Source organism: Saccostrea echinata, unplaced genomic scaffold (genome assembly GCF_033153115.1).
Source record: "Saccostrea echinata isolate AGI-Se365-2 ecotype Australia unplaced genomic scaffold, CSIRO_AGI_Sech_v1 ptg000002l, whole genome shotgun sequence".
Lineage (NCBI taxonomy): Eukaryota > Metazoa > Mollusca > Bivalvia > Ostreida > Ostreidae > Saccostrea > Saccostrea echinata.
The window spans coordinates 21,605,635-21,629,890 of record NW_026889751.1 but is presented as its reverse complement, the minus strand read 5'-3'; the positions used below and the strand labels follow the sequence as shown (position 1 = coordinate 21,629,890).

Below are 24,256 nucleotides of genomic sequence, written 5' to 3'. Positions count from 1 at the left end.
ATGCAATTTTTTCTTTTATAATCATTTTTTTTTCTTTCCTTCCAGAACTTGTAAAAGTTTTGACAATTCATGACCTAAATGTTGATTAGATGCAAGACAGCTGACACAGACAGGAATGTCGCATTGTTTACAGTACATTTCACAAAGTTCCGTATCATGAGATGTACATGCAGGATAGGTCGTAGTGGATTTTCTGTCCTTGAAGTCAACAATTTTATGAGGTTTTGAAAGATCAGCAGAAACATGTTCTCCCACACAGGCCTTACACAGTTTGACAAGACATGTATCACAGTGCATCTGTACCGCAGCGGTCTCACACAGGTCACATCGCATCACGTCCTGGGCACTTGTGCGAGGGTCCATAATCAAAAAAGGACTAGTGTTACTGTATAGAAAAATAAAGTTGTAATTTTTATTTATACATGTATCAATATTCTTATAGTGACTTGATAAAGTGACTGGGACGTATTTGTTACAAGGGAACTTATCAAATTAAAAGAATAGGAATGCTCATTAAATAGCACACGTACATACAAGTCAGATATAATATACATGTAGCTATATAGTTTACAAAGCTCAGCTGCATGGTAAAACGAAAGTAGTATCTCTATCCTCCCCCTTCCCTGTCAGTTATGATCTTGGTCATCTTTAAAAGTGTCTTTATTTAAACAAATCTTGTTAGATTTTTTCAGTGAAAATATATTGAAAGAATTACCCCATAATTATTACCTGATTTTATTGACGTCTGTCGTGTCAGCATAAGACTACGAAAACCTATTAGGATCAATCTATGGAGAGAAGAAAAAAGGCGAAATAACGCAAAAAAGGCCGTCATGACGCCTTTTGAAAAGGCGTAATAACGCGAAAAAGGCGTTATTACGCCTTCTAAAAAGGCCTTTTTCAAAAGACGTTATCACGCCTTTTGGAAAGGCTTTATCATGCGTTTCAAAACGGCGTTATTATGCCTTTCAAAAAGGCGTTATTATGCCTTTCAAAAAGGCGTTATAACGCCTTTGCAAAAGGCGCAACTACGCCTTTCAAAAAGGCGTTATTACGCCTATGCAAAAGGTGTAACTACCCTTTCAAAAAGGATCAAGTTATTATGCTTTTTATTTTCAATACATGACTTATTTAGCCGAACCCGGGGGATGAATTTTACCCTTGGGACATGAGTTTCACAAATAAATAGGGCTTATGTTCCAAAAGATAATTTAAACAAACTGTAATTAGATTTCCTGGAAAAAATATTTTTAAATGCGTTATATATTTTCAATGATAAACCAACTTAGTCACTCTCTGATGCCAAAGACCTCTTCCAAGGGTGATGGCCAAGGATCTCACAAATTTGATTGAAAGCTAATTGCTCACTATACCCATGCAAATACTTTGCCTGTTTTTTTCCAAGAGGAGAGCAAAATATTTTCAAATTTGACTTGAATATTCAATACATTTCCAACAAAGCCCCAAGCTGCATCTGCCTACACATTCTATATCCTGGATTTTCTCAAGTAGAGTGTTGACTTCTCTTAATATGCATGCAAACAGTTGTCTGCGAGATGTGCAGGAATATATAAATTACTTTTAAATATTGCATAAATAAAGATGGCTTTGATTCAATTTTTCATATATTTATCAGCATAAAATAGCGCCTTTCCATTTCTGGATATAACGCCTCTTCAAACAGGCCGGTAGTACATGTGCGAATGGGGGCCCCCTCCCCCATCCTACTTTTTGGGAGAATAGTCTTGCTATAGTTTAAATATAAAATTCATTTATTGGCTGTGGTCTCTGAACATTTTGTTGCAGTATGGTCAAACTATGGCAAATTATTGCATTTTTAAAAAGTTTTAAGAAAAAGACCCCCTCCCCCAGTTTATTTTTTTTCGGGGTGGGGAGGGGGTTTTCTTTTTTTTTATTTGCTTGTCAATTTTTAGGAGGCTGCCCCCCTTTCAAAAGCTCAGACCTGTCAAAGGCATAGTAATGACATTTCAAAAGGCATAATAACGCTTTTCGAAAGGCGTACTAATATGGCACGCCGATTGCTTCAAAATTATTTTCTGCACAACGATAACGATTTTATACACGAGCTTGATGAAAAATATACACGAGTAAAATAAAAATGCACGTATCGGTAAAAATTGCACATATTTGAAAGATTATAACACAAACATAACGAAAAATACATGAATCCGAAATTTTTTACACGATTAAGGGGTATAAAATGCACAAACGTAAAATCAAAAACTGCACGAGCAGAGGAAACTAAAAATTACACAAACAATTTTACTGCGCATACAGCTGCGCATATCATTATTATGCACATAGAATATTCATTGTGTTCTTGGTTTTCTGTACTCTTTATCTCTTCATGAATGCTGGGTGTAATCGAGAGAAAATAGCGTTGACGATGATATGCATGTTTGTTTGCTTCTTTATTTCTTTGCTAAAACTCGATCCGAATCGAACGAATGAAATGTTTTCTTGTGAACTGTGTGAAAAAATTTAAAAATTGTTCGGAGATATTATATTTTTCTTATATTGACCGAGATCCTAGCCAAAATATGGAGGTATTATATGATGCCGGACATAAATTGTGACAAGAAAGGAATTGCATGTTTGTGTTATAATGCGGGGAAAAAAAGTACCACTGCATATGATGCACTCGACTCCGAACTAAAAGTAATACGCTCTATGGTCTTTTAAAATTCTCTAACTTACAGTTACAACTTTAACGGAGAGTACTTGTATAAAATAAAATTAACACATGCGTAATAAAACAATTAATAACGTGGATTCTTCATGAAAATGATGGCAGAATTATTGCTGATTATAATTATTAAATTGTGGAATTTGGATATATTTTTTATTTTCAAAAAGATTAAAAAGTGGGAATTACCTGACCTTAGATATACACAGTATGTTTTTAAAGTCAAACATAAAAAATATTTTTAAATTATTTCTAATTATACATGTATCTTTACTTATAAAATATGAGAATATCAATTTTGGTTGGACAACTGTAGCCTACACTGTTATGAATTCCTTCCATGATATCGCATATTTTCAGTCATAAACTACTCAATAAAAAAACAAGACATTCCTAAGGGTAAGCGTTACCCTCATTCGTAATGGTGATTACTTGATAAATGTTTTCACTTTTAATAAATAGGACCAGATAAAGGGAAAATATATATACTCTATGTGCTCTAGTACATGCGGTTTTGTGTTTTGTTACTTAAAAATTGTCCAAATGAAATAAAAAAAAACTCTACTCAAATGATCCTGGCACTGGTAAAACATATCATCAGTGGCGGATCTGGTTCGTGGATTGATAGAGTAGCAACATCTGAATCTATGTATTTATTAAAGTTTCAAATCGATGGACCATAATGACACATCAGAAATTTTAAAACATAGTGAATTACTAAATACATCTACGTACAATGTTACAAATAAGAAAATGGGAATGGATATTATAATAAATAGAAAGAACAAAGAATGTGTTGTATCACTCTTAAATAATGCAAATAAATCGTGTTCTTTATGGAGCTTGAGGTTTGACAAATATTTTCCAAGACAACAATTTCTCTTTACATTTCGAATTCGTATGCATAAAATTTTAATTATTTTCCGAACACTAAGTTTTTGTAATAGGCTAACACTTTTTTACCCAAATCTATAGTCATTATAAAAAGAACATGAGTGTATAATTATAAAATGAAAATAATCTTCAATAACATTCAAGGAACATATTTGATACAAGATTCACTTTTTAAAAGACTATTCATGTGCATATCTAACGTTTTTTAAAAATCAGATTATGAGTTAAAAAGCCTAATCTATGCAATTTGTATTTTGTACGTTTACATGTACAAATAATTAAAAAGTTTGCTTTATAGCAATATTGTACATGTGTATCAATGGCATCAACCAGGTCTTGTTTTACTTCGAGCATGACTACGAATAAATATAAGGAAACATATGATGAATATAAACCTCAAGAAATCTTTGTTTTATTACCGCGTGTTTATTATTGTCAAAATCTGCATTGAAAATAAATGTGCATGTGTAGCCAAGTCCCAGCTAATTAAGTTCATCTTGTATGTCTTCTTGAATTTGGTCTTACAATATCGTTACAGTTCAGGTGAATTGCAATCCTGATTTCGATAGACTATTTTATGTACCCTTAAATTCTTAGAAAATATTTCAGGCACGTAGCATAAGGAGGGGTCTGCCCCCCCCCCCCTACTTTTTTTCCAAACATAACCTACTTCTATTGTAAATTTCCACTGAAAAGCTGGTTGCCCCCTCCCTTTGTTGTAGGATAGTTTAAATCAAAGTAATTTGGTATTATAATGTGTTTCGAAAATACTTGTTTTGTTTTTTCAGGTAGGTTGTCAAAAAAAAAAATCTGACCCCCCCCCCTCCCCCGCTTTCAAAAACGATACTAATTGCCTGTATTTTATAATTTTAAATTTTCTTAACTCCTTTATATGCATTTTAACTATTCAGAATAGACTACCGCCGATACATTAAAAACAACATAAATTAAACTTTAATTTACATAAGTAAAACGACTGTATATTTTTTCTACATTTTCATGGAATTTTTATGAAGTCACCACACGTTGCTCAAAAGTTAAGACTACATGTACTATATGTACTTTGTTACATACATATACCAAAAAGTGAGATATGCGTTTCAATATTAAAATTTAAGTTGCACAATTAATATTTGCTCGATTTTCTTTACTGTTGACTTCCAAAAAAGTTTTCGGTCAAATTCCACAACCCAGATGATCGCAACATTGCTTCAAAAAAAATTATGAATTGCTAGTAATATAATCTTTAATCAAGAGGTATTATTGGTGTGTCGAATAGCTATAAATCGATTAGCGTACATGTGTCTTTCGTTCCAGAACCAGCAGGGAAGGATCTCTGTATGAAAAGGTCACGCATGCACATCCATGATTATTACCAAAAGTACACACAGTAGGTGGTGGAGGAGAAGAGTTTGATTTGTTGTTAACTCTCCTGTATTATATCACATGTTTTTATTTATTTTTATTTAGGCCTATATGTCATTGTTTTAAACTTTCAAAAGAAATTGCAATATAGAAGAATGACACACTTTTAAAAATCCAACAATTAAACACACAACTGGTAATATGCATCCCCCTTTTTTACGTTATCTATACAAGTATTCTGTGAAGAATGTTTTTTATTCGGGGTTGTTCATATACTACAAGTTTAAGATTGTGTGCCTGTCAATTTATCTACATGTATAATATACGTTGTACATATACATATGTATTCTTGAGAGTCTAGCGGAATTTTAAAAGAATCTTTTTTTAAAAAGATTACCAACTCGTTACTCCTCCTTTTGTAAAAATTTTATAGTATGTTTCAAGCATCCGAACCACATTGAACTGTTCTCCAATGAATATTAATGAAATGTGCGCAATGAGGATGCGTAGCATATTATGTCGATGTTGTATTCTCACTCGTGCAGTTTTCGTTTTTACGTTTGTGTAATTTCCTCACTATATCGTGTAAATATTTTGTTGATTGTGCAGTTTTTCTATAGTTTGTGTAAATTTCAATAGCTTCGTGTATATTTTCCTCACTTTGTGTAAGTTTTTACTTACTCGTGTAATTTTTGTTTTAGGTCGTGCAGAAAATAATTTTGAAGCAATCGGCGTGCCATATACTAACGCCTTTTTTGAAAGGCGATAACGCCTTTTGGAAAGGTGTGATAACGCCTTTTTTGCGTTATAACGCCTTTCAAAGCGTTTTAACGCCTTTAAAATAAAAATTTCTCCATAGATTGATCCTAATGGGCTTTCGTATAATACACATGATCCACTTATATTATTTTTTGCAAGGTCGACATTCCTTTTTAAAATCCTTCCTACGGACCTGCTATATGCAGGTTTCTTCGGGTAATATCGAGAAAATTTGTTCAAATCAAGGCGCCCCCGGAGCAGGGATGTAGCCACAGAAAGGCTATTTGAGTATATCGACGTGAAATTTGCTAGGTATATTGATGAAAAATGTAAGTAACGATTAGTGAAAATTTTAGAACGCAGTGAAGATTATTTTTAATTCTAGACAACTTGTCCACGATTTTACCGGACAACCAACTTATTGTATAATTTCCATTTGTAGTCTATAATATTTCATTTGCGTTGTATAATTAAACAATACAAATGTAAAATTTTATATCCAATAAAAAATTACACAATAAACAAATGGAAAATTATAGAAGACAAATAAAAATACACAAAACAAATGGAAAACTATAGAATGCAAATAGAAAATTACAGAATAAATTGGAAATTTATACAATACAAATGGGAAATTATAGAATATGAAAAAATTATACAATACAAATTTAAAATACAGTACAAATGGAAAATCATGGAATAAAATTAAAATTATACACTACCAATGGAAAATTATACAATACAAATGAAAACTTATACAATACAAAGGGAAAAGCTTGAATATTGCAACGTTTGACATGACAGAGGAGAATCAAATGCTTGCTAATAAAAAAAAAATAAAAAGGAAAAACTTTCAATATAAAACAAGGAAACAATATGGAGTCATCATAATTAAGTCAAGGGATTCTACCCTATCAAGGAATTTCGAAACAACTTTAACATTCCAAACTATTATGAAAATATCTTCAAATGGTTCTGAATCATGGTCATTTTTGGTCTAATGGGGAGGCCCTTTTCTTTTTTTTAAAGAAAGGAGTAAAGTAATTATTAAAAAATAACGTGACCTAGAGGAAACTCGTAATATGACACTCAGGTGACCATCAAGGTCCACGGTATTGTCAAAAGCCATGTGGTTTATTTTTTAAATTCTATTTCCACGGAACTGTGATATTTTTTTTTCAAAATACAGATCTGATCCGATTTCAGTAAAAATTGGTACACAAGTATGCTTAATTATTGTGTGAGAGACTTAAAATAATTTATTCATAAGTTTTAATTGCCATAGCTCTTAAAATTGATATGTTAAAATCTGTCAAAATGTACAAACTTAGAAAACATGAGGTAAAAACATATTACCATGTAGTAATTCTAGAAATATTAAACAAACAAAGAAGATGGGCGAACAAGGCGAGCGAAATGCCTATAGTGCGACAAACATGAAGTTAAAAAATTAAATTTCAGTTATAACAATATTTTTTTTTATGATATTTCATCTAATATTAAAGTATATACTTTATGTAAAATCTCCACAATTTGCAAACATCTCAAAGATTGAAATTATTTGCCCTTGAAATAGCATTCATGAACACACACTGCAGAGGGTAAAAAGGATCATTTTTTCATAAAATAACACAATTTTTCGATATAAATTGGTCTTCGCTCCATTTTTTTAAAGTTTAATCTTAAGGCCATCTTTAAAAAAATTGTTTGTTTGCCCTCTTCCGACCGACTGGCTAAAAATGGCCCGACTCAAAACTTTTGCTAACCTCCTGGAAACGATATATTTTTTATTTCTGAATTTTCTCACCCTGTCAATATGCATGTTGAAAATTTCTAGGAAAAAATCTTTCCACCTACCTACCGATCCATTTACTTTAACCCTGAGTCGGGAGAGGGCAAACAAACATTATTTTAAAGATGGCTTAAGGTCAAGATCTAGTAAATGAAAGGTGCCTACTGATTTCTCAAAATGTAGAAACAAATTCTTCTAATGATCCTCTACAAATGTAGCTTGGTGAAATAAGATGTATCGGGACTTAATTTTTAGAGAAACTCGATGAAAATACATATTTCAAACTGCCATTTTCAATTAAAAAAAGAAGAAGGTCTTGCATAAATGTAGGAGATTTTTCAATCTCAGATGAAGGAAATGTACAATGTATCAGTATTGCCTACAGTCTCTCAGAAAACGGTTTTTCATACCTTCTTGACCTCTTCTTTAAAGTGATATTAACATGAACATAGGTAGCGGGGTTACTTTTGACATGATTTTGAATTGAATGCCATAAAATTGCTTCATTTTTTACATAATTCTATTACTGCTGTAAAGTACGGGAAAAATTAAGTTTAAATCAATTATGACGTCATAATGGAGCTAGCATTTAAAAGACAGTCTAAACTTATTTACTAGATCTTGACCTTAAGCATATCATTTAGTCAAGGGCCATATCAAAAACATGATTTAAACGTCACTATTCATCAGGAGTTGAATAGCGTAGTGGTTGGCATGCTAGTATCAATGCAAAAATGATGCTCAGAATTTTTATTGCTAGAGTTCGAACAATACCACATTATTTTTTAACAGCAGAATTATTTTTGCCAAGAAACATTTCCTCAGAAAAGTTTTGTTTATCATACTTTCATAAATAAGGAAGCGATCTTAAAATAACAAAAGATAATTGGTACATGTATAAGATCAAGTCCAATTAATAATTTTTCAAACAAAGCCCATAATAATTAAAAAAAACATGGGCAGTTTCTGACAAATAATTCTCGCAGTATTGAAACGCTTATAATTACTGTTCTTTCTATAGGTGCATGGAAAATCAACCATTTTTTGTTGCGGAAAAATTATCTTATCGACTGTCTCTGAGGAAAGACGGTTTTCCAATTTTGTGATGAGAATTCCATATCGCTATCAGTCTTTCATTGCATTTATTAGATTATAATAATATTTGAATGTCGTTTCATTATTCGATCGTCGGTCCATTCGACTGATAGTCGAAAAGTTGACTATGCGTTGACATCCCTAATTATAATTTAAAATTATAACAAAATTTTACCTATCTAACATATGTTTTAATAATATGTTATAGTAAACAAACATTTTTTTCTTCAGCCTTATAACAAAAATGTAACTCAATGGCCTAAATAAAACTGTTGGCTCAGGCAACTAATCATTTTGACTTTTAGGTAGAAAAGCAGATTATTCTTTTCTTCCATAAGTTTATTTGAGTCGACATTTTATGACATGATTATTTTTTCAACACTGAAGGGGAAAAAATTAGATTTTTCAATAGATTTTATAACTAAGTAGTCTCAGAGTAAAGCAAAACCTTGTATTGGTTTGGGCCAAGATTGTGCAAATAAATAAACTTGGGGAAGAAAAAAGTAATCTGCTTTATATTTTAGACCCAAAGGAGCTTTTCTGTTAGTCTGATAAAATGTTCTCAACTTATGTCTGCTGTTGTTTACCATGTTTAATTATCATATCTTTCATCTTTGTGACCAATCATCACTAAACTTTTTAGATAGGATATTCCAAGTTTCTTATGAGATTTGAAAGCAAATATACTGATAATACGATAGTTGGTAAACAATATTGTTTAATTTTGCTTGAATGATGGTCGCATTAGTTAAAATAATGAAACACAATCGAATGAGTGCAGATCTCATTATAATAATATCAGTATGCATGTATATGTTTGAATCTTCTTTTAGGTACTAACACTTGGTCACCTGTTGATGCGGAGGGAACATTCCCGAGCCCCCGTGACAAGTTACAGGGTGTAGCTGTGGGTCAGTGGATATACTACTTTCGGGGGTTCGGTCCTAAAGCTGGGGACTTGGACGACGAGGATGATGAAGAGGAAGCTGCTGTATGGTCCAATAGTTATGGTGCATTGACCCCTCTGACCCTTCAGTATATTTAAATCTTCAATGAAGATTAGAATTAGATTTTTAAAAAGTCCTGGCAATTACTATAAAACAGAAACTACAGTAATGATGTCGTACTTTTTTGTTATGATTAAAATCCTTAAGTAGTGGGAAGAGGAAGAAAGTGATGAACTGCCGACAGATCAATCAGGGGCAGAATTTGATTGGTTCAACGATCTTCACGTCTTTGACACAGGTAATGAAAATACAAGTCAAGAGATCTGTACTTCTGTATTGATAATAAATAAAAACTTTTAAGTATTTTTCTACATCAAAATGTAGAGGTTTTAGTGTGTAAATAAACAACAGAGCTAGGGAGACCTCACTTTTGGGAAATGCAATTTATAATTTTTAGGTTCATAGCATTTTTTAAAACTACAAGGAATGAAAACTACTTTGCAGTAGGTATGAACTCCATATAAAGATGGTCCTTGTAACCGTTTTTTACTGTATAAGTATAAAATCTGAAGTTAATCTGTTTTAGTTAGCAAGAAGTGGACACACCCAATGCAGATGAATCTTGGTGTACCCACTGCCCGAGCTGCACATGTGATGTGTGCTGTAGACAAACAGATTGCCATATTTGGAGGAAGGGATATAGGGGCTCCACAAAACGATGTACACATATTTAATACGGGTAAATAGACAGAATGATGTACACATATTTAATACAGGTAATTAAACAGAATGATATACACATATTTAATACAGGTGAATAGACAGAGTGATGTACACATATTTAATACAGGTAAATAAACAGAATGATTTACACATATTTAATACGGGTAAATAGACAGAATGATGTACACATATTTAATACAGGTGAATAGACAGAATGATGTACACATATTTAATACAGGTGAATAGACAGAATGATGTACACATATTTAATACAGGTAAATAGACAGAATGATGTACACATATTTAATACAGGTGAATAGACAGAGTGATGTACACATATTTAATACAGGAAAATAGACAGAATGATATACACATATTTAATACAGGAAAATAGACAGAATAATGTACACATATTTGATACAGGTAAATAGACAGAATAATGTACACATATTTGATACAGGTAAATAGATAGAATAATGTACACATATTTGATACAGGTAAATAGACAGAATGATGTACACATATTTGTTACAGGTAAATAGACAGAATAATGTACACATTTTTAATACAGGTAAATAGACAGAATGATGTACACATATTTAGTACAGGTAAAAAGACAGAATGACATGCACATTTTTAATACAGGTAAAAAGACAGAATTAATTACATTTTTAGGCCAAAAGAAAAAAAAAATACTAGATTGTCGTCCTTGCCCACCCAAAATTTTATTCCCATCTTTGATTTTTTTATTTCTGTTTTTACAAAAAATAAAATTTGGAAATTTTTTTTCCCAATTGAATGGTGTGATTTTCACAATAGGCCTTTCTTATTAAAAAAAACTTATTTTATTGTAAATAAAAACATTTTTGGCAGCAAATTTTGTAATGAGATACTATTGTTAAAATTATATACTCATTGGTGATAACAATAATGATTAAGGTCTTGAAATTAGCCACCAGACATGTAGGTGGGGGGGGGCATCATTATTGTTGGCATCTGGTAGATAATTACACAAGTCATCAGATGGAATTTGCAATCTGGCATGGCAGGGACACTGTGTATGCAATGGCCAGTGTTAATCCAATTAATTTTATCCAATCAGAACTAAGTACTCCTAAACTGAAATCTTATCTTGGCTAGAGATGTCACAATTTAATCACTTCTTTGTTTTAATAGCTGCCAGACGCACCTAAATTTTTGACAAGAAATTAATTTACCTACCCACCAGCACCCTGCTATAATTTGTTAAAAAATTCATCAGTCCTAAATCACAGGCAAACTGTAATTTTTGTTTTTGTGTTTTTCAGTTATTATAATTATAATCTGGTAACAACTTGTTGTTTTCTACAACTTAATTATGATTTTGTAATAAAAATCTGGGTTTCAAAATTGTATGTATATCACATTTTATTATACTCATGTTATTTTTATTGGTTGGCTGTTTTTTAACCCCACCTTTGCAAATTTATTGTCATTTATTCAGTCATTTTTTGGTTAATCAATGATTGACACTAATTTCATCAACTGATCAAATATATCTGTGGTAAATTGAATAAATGACCTTTCTCACATTTTAACCCCACCTTTTAACCCCACCTTTGCAAATTTATTGTCATTCATTCAGTCATTTTTTGGTTAATCAATGATTGACACTAATTTCATCAACTGATCAAATATATTTGTGGTAAATTGAATAAATGACCTTTCTCACAAAACAAAGTTGTTCTGTCTTTTTGTTCTGTCTTTTAATTGCAAATGAACTCGGATTCATTGGAGATCAAAAGTGGTTGTTACGTGTTGACAAGTAAACATTATATTATTATAAAGAAACATGGAATGAATTTGAGGTTATTTTAGTAATGGAAAAATTTGGGTGACAAAAAAAAATATTTAAAAAAAAAACAGAAAAACAAAATGTGACATGTTTTAAAATTTTTTTATTACACTCTGTATGTTGATTTTCTCCAAAGCTTTGCAAAATTTCCCAATTTTTATATCCCAGTCTCTGTACAAAATAGCTATGTATTAGCCCTGCATATCTTTAGTACAAAAAATGTCTGTCTTAGAAGCCTTCATCAAAATTATAAAAACAGAGAACATTTTATTTTTCTTATGCGTTATATGAATTTCTATTCTTATGCATTCTAATTATATGGAATTGACTCTTTCAGAAACAAGAATGTGGGACACAGAAATGAAAATAAAAGGACAAAAGCCTGAACCAAGGTCATTCCATGCTGCTGTCTCCATTTGAAGTAAACTGGTTGTCATCGGGGGAAGAGGAACAGAGAACCAACATTTTGCTGATGTCCTTGTTTTTGACTGTGGTAATTTTGTTGTTGTTGTTCAAATAGATGTTTGTTTTAATAAAGCTTTGATATTGTAAAAATTTGAAAAGTTTCAGTGACATATAAATAATATTTGATTTCAGAATCCAAAACTCGGACCCAGGTGAAACAGAATGGAACAGTTCCTGAGGGGAGAAGCCAGCAATCCCTGGGGATAATTGGGGACAAAGTGATAATGTATGGAGGAACAGCTGATATCTGTCCAGAGATCAATGCTTGTCAGAGATTCTTCACTGAAACACACATATTTAATACAGGTAAATGTAAAAGGACACCTACACTTGTAAAACAGGTAAATCTACACACACACACATCTACCAAAAATTACAGATAAATCTACCTAGAAAGCTACACATTACAGGTGTATCTACACTCACTGACACCTACACATTTAAGGAAGCGATTGCGGGGGTCCGTGAAAAAAATCCGCTCAATGAATTTTTCTCATTTTTACATATAATTTGGCTTAAGTTAATGGTATCATAATATGAAAATGTCAACCATGATCATCAGGGTAATAAGAATGATATGGTTGCCATGGTTACCGCAGTTTTTCAATATTTTTCAATACTACACAACAGATACTGGTCTCTTACCTGTTTTATAGTGCTCGGTAGACCATATCAATAGCCTAGGGTACTTGTCTCCTACCTGGTTTATAGTGCTCGGTAGACCGTATCAATAGCCTAGGGTACTTGTTTTTTACCTGTATTATAGTGCTCGGTAGACACTATCAATAGCCTAGGGTACTGGTCTCTTACCTGTCCTGAAGTACTCAGTAGACCGTATAAATAGCCTAGGGTACTTGTCTCTTACCTTTCTTGTAGTACTCGGTGGACCGTATCATTAGCCTAAGGTACTTGTCTCTTACCTGTTTTATAGTGCTTGGTAGACTGTATCAACAGCCTAGCACACTGATTTCATTTCTGTGTAAAAGTCATTTGTTGATTTTTTGATATATCATTATTTTTCTATGCATTCAACTTTGCTATTTTTCCATCATTGTTATCTGATTTCAGAGTCATTCGTTTTTATTTTGTTAAAATAATTTAGTTTTTTTTAAATTGTTTGGAAAAGAAGTATAATTCGAGATATTATGTTACTACACAGTCACAGATCTATCGTTACGTAATACTATATTGCACACTCAGGTAGTTAATCAGCTTTCAATACTTTTCCGTACCATCTCCCCTTACTTGAAAGTGTCCTTTATTGCTAATTCTCTGTGTAATGAATCTTGTTGTTGTTCTTTTTTTCTAAATCTTCGAGAAATGCTTGTACTTCTTGGTAGTTTCTAAACTTTCTGACAGCCGGCATGGTTTATTGTTTTGATTAGAAACCGCGCGAAAATGTCAAAGTCATTCCTTACATTATTTTATTCGTATGGAAAAAAAACTTGCATAAAAAATAATGAATTGTTTATCATTTGTATATAAAACAAAAATTTAAACGTTGATTAAACTATTAAAAAGAATAGATAAAGTTATTTATTCTTTTTAAATTTATTGCGGATACCGGATCTCGTTGAGCTGACCGACATACTTTTTCTTGTTATCAATACCTCATAAATATTCATAACTACGCTAGGCTCGTGATATATAGACACAACCCCTTAAGACAGGTAAATGTACACAGAAACCTACACACCGAATACGCATAAATCTTCACAGACGCATACGAAAACATTTTATACACATTAATACACAGGTAGAAAGCTTTTAGCTTATAGGTTGGTCAATTTTACATTTATTGAAAAATTACAACAATGTTTTTATTCTTTGCATTAGTATTTTAATAATAAAATGAAATACAGATACATAGCACAGATTACAAAAACCCTTTCTGTAAAGTAGTACATCTTACTGCCATTGTTTGATCATTAATTTCACAGCTTCCATATTTTATTTCTTCTAGGTGATATAACCAAAACACAGTCACGAAATGGAAACCATTCATAGCAACATCGCGTGATCTTGTTTTTATTAATAGTGAATTAAAACAAAGTTTAATGTACATTTGTATGAACTGAATGGAGTGACAGCTATTTCATGGATCACTGCAAGGAAACCAGGATATCAGTTCTTACTTTTGAATTTTATGAAATGAATCCAACATCACATAAATTTTGTAAAGTTTGCTATCAAAATTCAAGCAATTTAGCAGGAAATTTGACTTGAAGTAGATAAATCTTGATACTTTTACATGTTTTAAATAGCTTGCATCATTTGAGATATACGAATATGCACATGCCTTGAATACTCAGGTATACATGTATCTACATATGCTAGCTTGTAATACAGTTCTTAAATATTTTCTCCCCTCTTTATTCTGACAACATTAATCAAGTATTCAAGTCAAATCAAGTGTAAAAAACAAAATGTTTATAAAGGTTTCATTTTACATAATGTACATGTTGATTTGTTAAATAATAAGGAAGATGTATTCAGTTTCTAGCCAAACGTGTATCTCCTGTGTCTGATATTGAAACACCTTTTTTTCATTTTACTTGATTACATTGTTATTGCTAATTTCCTTATTTTACAGTCACGTGTAATTATTTTAAAAGTAAAACATGGTTACAGTGATCATGCTTATCTTGAATTCATCCTTACAGTGAACTTGAGTTACAAAACATTATGAACTTAAGAAGAAAAAAAAACATTTATTTTTCCCGAGACTCAGAGAGGGAAACACTCATTACTGTGAAAAAAAATTCAATTTACATTCATTGAATTTGGTTTATTGCAGCTACGTACACAGCTAAATATGGAAAGAAATCTTTCGAATCTTGTGAATAGTTTTTGATTTAAAAGAATTATGAAAAAAAAATTATATTCTATTGCAAGATTTAAACTTCTATCAAAGAATGATTACCTGCTACTAGACCTTTTATTATACCTTTTTTGAACAATACATGAAAATGTTACGGTTTCCTATTTATTCCCATTACTACGGGAAACACTTCTGTGGAAATATACAGTACAAGTTAAACAATACTCCCTGTAAAATACTGGACTATAAAACGACAAATTATATGTTTAATTAATTGTATGTTTTATTTTATCATCCATTGTATATTTACCATGTTCATCATTGGGACGAGGTCGGTAATTAGCGTTACCCCGAAATTCCTCGACATCTCACATTCCCAAGTCACGCTTTAACTGTTTAAGATTGTCTTTGTTTATGTTTACGAAGTTCATCAGCAATAAGTCCCAAATGTACCAAACAGTAATTATCCGCGCCCTAGCGTGCGTGATTCCTTTCGCCGATCCGATCGGCATGGCAGCATATCAAAGCTTCTTTGCTCTGACAAAGATGGCGGGTATTTTCACTTTGATGTGACGTCACGAGCCCGATGCCTATATAAGCCAGCGCAGATCGATCGACTAGTAAGTCAGTTTGTAAGTTTTTGCCACTTCGGCTTTACAACTCGTATCGCCAGCATGTCTGGGAGCGAGAGCCGCTGGGTAATTACTGTTGAACATTAATTAATTAGTGGGAGCTGATGAATTTTGGGATAATATTTTATTTTTACTTTTAATAATTATATTGAATTGTTCTGTGGGAGAAAATTAGTGGGAAGTGAAATAACTCTCCCATAACTATCAATTATGAAGGGACTCCAAGTATTTTTGGGAAATACTTTTATACTTTTGTAAATTTATTTATAATTCCCTAAAACTTAATTCTCCCATTTGAGAATATTTTATTCCCATTTCTATTTGGGAGAGAAATAATATTCCTACGGGAGCAAGAAATAGGGATAATCATTCAAAGAGATTGTAAAAATTAAATACAACAAGCAAGAATAAATTTTTATACATTTTAATCCTGACTTAGAGTTCTTTTGTCCAATATACAGACTTGGGAGACCCACAAGTTGCATAAGGGAGAAAACCCCTGAACGGCAACAAAAATAAAATATTGCAATTTAAAATAATTATTATTTATTATGAACATAATTAATGTACATCCAATCAAAGCACTGGATTCTTGTTGTTTTTCCTTAGATGTAATTCTAAGTTCACTAGCTGCTTTGTATGGCAGTGAGATACAGTGTTTGCCAAAACCATTTCGTATCTGGTCATCTTATGTTTAGCCCAGTTTGAAAGAAATTGTTCAAAGTGAATAATTTCATCAACTTTCATACTGAACAGACATAGCTGTTACAAGTATAAACTGCATCAAATTTTCTAAAATTTTCTTTCCTATGACCTTGATCTCACTTCTAATTCTATTTAGCTCACTTTCTGTAAGATTTTCATAACAATTTATACATGAGAAATATGGACTTTCTCCAGAATCATAATTTTCTGACATTGATTTTTCGCTACTGTGGACATTGATCTAGCTTTTTATTAAGCTTAACTGAGCTATAAGATGATATTAGCTTTATTGATAACTCATTATCCAGTCAAGTCCCCTTTTTCTCAAGGTCTCAATCATATGTAGACCCATGTTTACTTCTCACAAAGGAATCTGCCATGATATTAAACTCCAGCAGTAGGTACTAGAATTGATAGATAGCACCTATACATACTGTAGTTTTTTTTTTACTCGGTGTAAAATGCCAAACCCATGGCAACGCTTTGGCAACTTGAGGACTCGCATGGTATTCATTTTAGACATTTTATGTGCTAAACATCAACAAACACATGTGCACATATGATATAATTAAGTTAAATTAACATATTAAATCCCTGATATTGCATTCATATAGCAAATATATTTTTAAAATGTAATTATGGCTTCACTTCAGATATTTAATTTTCTTCACTTGTTTATTTCCACCTTGAGCAACAAACAGATTGTCATTTGTATCTGTACACAGTCCCCAGGGATAACTCAATCCACAGTTTATGTAACAGAGGAACTGTCCATCCTGGTCTATGATGTGGACACAGTCATTGTTAATATCAGCTGTAAGGATGTGACTCTGACTGTCCGTGGTGATTCCTAGTGGACTGAATGGTTGGATCTTTGGAGCAGGATTATGTCCAGTGTACCTGAATCTCAGTTTCCAGGTCTGATTCATTACAAATACAGCTTTTCTTTTACAGTCAGACACACAGATATCCAGGTTCTTGTTCTCAGTTATGTATTCGAAATAAGAAGCAGTAGTCTGAAAGTTTTGTTTTTCTGTTGAGCCAGAGTAACGGATAATTCTAGATTGATGTTCATAATTCATGATAACCATGAAGTCACCAGAGGAGGTACTACAGACACCTTTAGGTACCCAGAAATTCTGTAGTCTGATCACCTCTATCTTCTCATTGTTCACAATGTTCACAGTTCTATCATAGTAATCAGTATAAACTAGATCTCCGCTTTTTGTTACTGCTATGTCAAATGGCTCATACCCTGACTTGGTTGTGATTGACTTGAGTAGTGATCCCTGATTGATGCTGAAGAGTTTCATGGTGCTGCCATTTCCTCTTGTCCAGATTTCTTCACTCAGACAGGCCACATTGTAAAGCTCTCCATACCCAGTGTCTATGGTGGTGACAGTCTCTGGTTCATCAAGCAGCTGTTTCACTGGAGGAGAGGATCCAGCTTCTGGTGATTTCTGTGTTGTCTTCATGCTGTATCCATGTTTATCTGATGTTAAGGAACTTGATGATAAGGCTCCAAACAGGTTACTAAGTTCTTCTTGAATTTTTCCAGGAGTAAATATAGGTAAGGAGGCCACAAATTTTTCTGGAAGATCTTTGTGTTTGTTCATACCAGGTTTGACACTGAATAGTCTGGAAATGTCATTGGCATCCACAGCAACATCAATTGAATCAATTTCATTCTTGATTTCAGAAATGTTTTTGTTAATTTCATCCAGATGTTTTTGTAGAGCTTCTAACTGTTTCATTTTCATCTTATCAACTTCAGCTTTAAGTTTCTTGACAAGTTTGTCAATTTCTCTGTGCCAGTCCTCTCCATGTTTTGTTATGGCTGTTGAGAGATCTCCATATTCCTTTTCTAACTGACTCATTCTGTTTTGTACATCAGAGGCAATGTCCTGGTAGGTTGGATAAATTGTATCAATTAATTCATTCCTTTCTTTTAAAATCATATCCTTCTTTTCATCCAAAACTCGCAAGAATTTGGATAATTCATGACCTAAATGTTGATTAGATTCAAGGCAGCTTATGCAGACAGGAATTCCACATTTTTTACAGAACATTTTACATCTTTCCTTGATATGAGTTGTACATGCAGGGTAGAGGGGAGTGGATTTTCTATCTTTAAAGTCGACAATTTTATGAGGTTTTGAGAGATCAGCAGAAAAATGTTCTCCCAAACAGGCCTTACACAGGTTGACAAGACATGTATCACAGTGCATCTGTACCACAGCGGTCTCACACAGGTCACATCGCATCACGTCCTGAGCACTGGTACGGGGGTCCATGATCAAACTACGACCGGTATTACTGAATGAAAAAAAATAAAATTGTAATTTTATTGATACATGTATCAATATTCTTATAGTGACTTGATAAAATGACCGAGAAGTATCTATACTTGTTATAAGGGAAGTAGCAATGCTTACTGATTATGAGAACATACAAGTCAGATATAATCTAAACGTAGTTTACAAAGTTGATCTTCTAGAAACGAAAGTTGTATCCCCCTTCCCTATCAGTTATGATCTGGGTCAACTTTGAATAGCAGTGTCTTTAACATTTTAACAAATCTTATTTTTCAGACCTGAAAATAGCAAGAAATGAAAATTTATTGCAAGAATTACCTCATAGTTATTACCTGATTTTATTTGCGTCTGTCGTGTCAGCATAATGCACATGACCCACTTACCTGTGTAATCTACCTGGTAGTTCTTGTTCTGTGTGTATTGGGGACAATGCATAATCTATAGCTCACCGGAGCTAATAGTTCTGATCATAAATTGCGAACTTAATTTACGTCGAATTCTTCTCCAGAATTACGCACCGTTGTCTTTTTTTCAACCAAAAAAATTGTCAAATATTTTTTGCAAGGTTGGCCCTCCCTTTCGAAATCCTTGCTACGGGCGGTGTAACGTAGAATATTGACTCGAGTTGAAAATTGACCCGGGGTTCATTTTTCAACGTTGAATATTGAACCAGGGATGCTTTTTCTCCGTTGAAAATTGAGTCCAAAAGTCGTGGAATAATTGCATCTAATTTCTTACCACAATTGCCAAAGTTTGACTCTTGGCATAGTGATTACTCTGTATCCTAGCCATTGTCTCCTCCTCATTGTCATTTTTTAACATCTTGGTAATTTACTTTTTCGGCACTTACGACATAAACGCGTTGAAAATTGACCCTCTTGAATATCGACCCCCCGACTACAGCGTTTTGCCCTGTGTTCGATCTGGAAGTTGTTATACATGATTTATATGTACGTGTAACTACTGTATACAGGGTTTTTATCGCCCCGTGTTATTTTCGTCCTTTCATATCTGCAAACAAATCTGCCCCGTTTTAAGTTCGCCCATTCGCAATTCTGTTTAAAAAATTATACTTTTTTTTTTAATTCGCCCCGTTTTAAAATTTTCCCATTTGTGTGTAGGGGGCGAAAATTTCCCTGGGTTATTTTATTGCTTACATTTTTCATACCCATGGCTAGGCCATTGTTTAGTACTAAAAAACTATGTCTACCTGATCAATACATAGAGCTCATGACGGGTGTAACCGATTGACAGCTCTTAGGCATCTGATTCAATCTCTGGACTTTACAGGGGTCTGTATTTTATATCTTGTTCACAAATTTGTATTTTTTATTTCCACCTTTTTAGCTCACCTGATCCAAAATACTCTTCTCAAGAACCACTGGGCCAACTTCGACCAAACTTGCAACAAAGCGTCCTTGGCTGAAGGGAATTCAAGTTTGTTCACAGGAAGTGCTGCGCTCTCTTTCAAGGGGATATAATTAATTAAAAATTTGATGGCATCTTTTAAAAATCTTCTTCTGAAGAACCACTGGGCAACAAAAGATGAAACTTAAGTGAAAGCTTCATTAAATACTCTATATTCAAATTTGTTCATATCATAGCCCCCGGGGGTAGGGCGTGGCCACAATAGGAGGTCAAAGTTTTACATAGGAATATATAAGATATGTCTTTAAAAATCTTCTTCTTGAGAACAGCAAAGCCATGATTAGTCATATTAATGATATCCTCACGTAGTGTAGATTCAAATTTGTTCCAATCATGACCCCGGGGGGTAGGGCAGGACCACAACAGGAGGGTCAAAGTTTACCATAGGAATATATAGGAAATATCTTTAAAAATCTTCTTCTTTAGAATAGCTAAGCCATTATTAGACATTATAATACAGAAGTATTCTCAGGTAGTGTAGATTCAAGTTTGTTCAAATCATGACCCCTTGGGGTATAGCGGGGTCATAACATGCAGTGGGTCAAGGTTTACATAGGAATATATAGGTTAATGGTTAAGGGGCATTTGAGTAAAACGCATTGAAGACTTCAAATAGTGGAATGACCTGACAACCCTTGGAATGGACTAGCCTAAGGGTATATAATTCAAAGCTTTGGGAACGTCAGGCATTCAGAAGGTAGCTGTAGAAGTTGGATGATGACTCAGCAATAAAGAAGTTGAGGTATTGTATCCTAATAGCAAAAGATTCAATGAAATTGATTACATAACAGATGGTAGGTGTTGAATACTCAGTATATTTAGACATAATTCCATTTATTACTATTAGCATGTATGGGTGGGACGTGTCCTAATTTATGACCTTGAATTTTGGTAAGAGTTATCTCCCTCTGTTTTTAATTAATAAAAAGATCAATTTTAAGAAACTTATCTGGTAAAAAAATGTTTTAATTGTCATTCTATTTCTAATGTGTTTTAGTGCATTTTTCCACTACAGTATTTATTGATATTATTATTATTTGAATTTTTATTTTTTAAAAATTGCTCCATAGACTTCAATGCAATCTTTGTTAAGTACTTACTGCTTAGTTAGTTGCATTTTTGAAACTTTCGCTTGGTAAATCTTTTTCTACTGTAAAATGCTTTTAATTAATATCGGAGTATTATATATGTGATGGACATTTAAGGATAGAGGATGGAAAACCTTAAGGGTAAGAGCAAAATAAAAGTATAAAAGTTATTAACACCAGGGGCAAGTATCCTAGGGAATTAAGCTCTGGGTGTAGGAAATCTGAAGAAGATTTAGACAACTGGTTCTTATCTATCAATGGGAACCTAAGGGAGAAACACGGTGCAAGTAGTACCTTACCCAGTCCCCATCTCTAGATAAGGGAAAATTTAAGTACTGTGTGACATACTCTCAGACAGAGCTGTCTTAATAATCATTCCAATCATTAACTCAGACAGAGTAAAAGGAAAACCTATATATATTATCCCTTGTAAGGACATGATCATACCATTACATAGGAAATATCTTTGAAATCTTCTTCTCAAGAACAACTAAGCCATTATTAGTCATATTTAAGCAGAAGCATCCTTAGGTATTGTAGAATCAAGTTTAATCAAACAATGACCCCTCAGGTGTTGGGGGCACAACAGAAGGTCAAAGTTTTGCATAAGAATATATTGGAATCATATTGAAAAAATCTTTTGCTCGAACAACAAAGCCATGATTAGTCATATTATTATAGAAGCACCCTCAGGTAGTATTGATTCAAATTTGTTCAAATTTAAGGTGGGTAGGGTGGGGCCACAATGAGCAATCAGAGTTTTACATAGGAATATAGTAGAAAAAAAATTAAATTCTTCTGTTTAAGAACAGCCATGATTAGTAATATTGATATAGAAGCATCCTGAGGTAGTGTAAATTTAAGTTTGCCCCCCCCCTTAAAACTTTTAAATACTGAACTGCTTTCTGCTTCTTCCTAGCTAGTGTGCTTGTGCTCCGGTGAGCGATGTGGCCCATGTTCATTATGGTTAAAAATTACGTATACCGGTATATTTTGTAAAAAAAAAAAATTCAGTCTGTTGATCTAACCCGTGTCTCAACATATAAACTATCGTGGAAAAGGCTACTTCTTTTTCAATTATTTCATTTCATGGAGAAAGATTACCAAAGTATTTTAATTAGGCCACATGCCCTTGTCATTTCCGACTTCATTTCATATGTTTTGGGAGTGGTAGGTCCTCGAAAATTTTTGTATAATGAATTAATGAAAAGTAAAAGAGAGAGGGTTGAAATTATTGAATAACGATTAAAAAAAAAAATAGGTGTCATGTTTTTAACTGTGGAGTGCATGCATTAGGTGTGGAGAGTCTTAATAATATACAAGGGCTAAAGCTGTGGTGTAAAATTAACGTAGCTCTCAATTTTCAAGCTGGATATAGTATTCACTAAGTACGAATCTGATTATATTCCCTTTTCTAAGTTTTGTAGATTGTTCCCTCACCGGTATATAAAAATACTAGTATTGCCTATGGCTATGGCGAATATACATGTATGCCAAACGTTCGCTATATATAAGTGAAAATAGTACAATATTGATTGCAAATTAAAGCTTTCTTTGTGCAGATTTGAAATGAAATAAAATAATTGTAGCATATCAGAATTTTGTATATATTACTTTAAAATTGTGTTTTTATTGTTATGCACTTATAATTATGAAATATAGGTAGGTTAATAAAAGTTTTACAAACATATTAAATTGCAAAGTTATTAAAAGTGTCTGTGCTAATTGTTTTTTTTTTTTTTTTTTTTTTTTTTTACAATTTTGTTGAATTATTTATTTTCCCGTTAAAACTCTGTTGAGCGATTGGTTCAGACTTATCACATGACTGGTGACCATAGGCAGGTTTTTGAATTTCTGTGGGGTGTCACTCATGTCCCGTTTTGTGGTTCCAGCAGGTTGTGTTTTCAAAGTTATTTACTTTGGGACTTTTGGATTTTCAGTCATGGTATGTTTGACTTTTTGTTTGGTATTTATCTTGGAAGTTTAAGTATAATTGTTTCTGGGTGAGATTTCTGAATTTTTATATTTTCAGTAGTTAAAAATTTGCATGTTTAATATTCTTTTAGAGCAGCACAGCAGAGTAAATTTCCAGATAATATTTACTCAAGAGCCTAAATTCCATAATTTTGGTAAGTCGTTTGTTAAATGTTATTTGTAAATGTAATTGTAAATAATTTTAATTTTATTGCTAAACTTTCATAATTAAATAGATTTATTGGAGATCGCTTTATGAATTACATTTATGAGTGTTAAAACTATTAAGATATTGAGTTAATACGCCAAGATACGTATTAATTAGTGAGGGACTGTTTTATGATTAGTGTATTGTATTAGATTGGAAAGATAGATAGAGATGTTTATTTATTTATTGGACATAATATAACCTGCTGAACCTTTAAACCTGTGTTGTCGTTTATTTTAAAATATTTCATACGCAACAAAGGCTTGCATAATGTGATTTTCTTTTTTTGGGGGGGGTTGGGGGTTGGGTTGGGTTGTGGGGTTGGGGTTGGGGTGGGGGCAATTGAACAAAAGTTCATTGACAAGCAAAAGACCAAGGAAAGGTCAACAGAGTGACGTTCTTTAACTTTGTTTCCTATATTCGCATGTATTAAAGGAAACAGTCACCCTGTGCCCCCCCCCCCCGCCCCTCACTGGTTCCGACGGACATGGTGAAATATATACA

At 32.8% G+C, this 24,256-nt stretch overlaps 1 protein-coding gene and 1 pseudogene across 1 annotated transcript; one reads left to right on the top strand and one right to left on the bottom strand.

The window, feature by feature from the left end:
* The first annotated feature begins 2,577 nt into the window (after nt 1-2,577).
* LOC133178136 (kelch domain-containing protein 1-like) lies at nt 2,578-15,063 on the top strand (annotated as a pseudogene).
* Nucleotides 15,064-17,383: 2,320 nt separating this feature from the next.
* On the bottom strand, nt 17,384-19,037 carry LOC133178135 (E3 ubiquitin/ISG15 ligase TRIM25-like). Its single transcript, XM_061312891.1, has one exon. It carries the CDS (start codon nt 19,031-19,033, stop codon nt 17,384-17,386), a length of 1,650 nt encoding a protein of 549 aa, XP_061168875.1. The 5' UTR covers nt 19,034-19,037.
* Nucleotides 19,038-24,256: the final 5,219 nt, after the last annotated feature.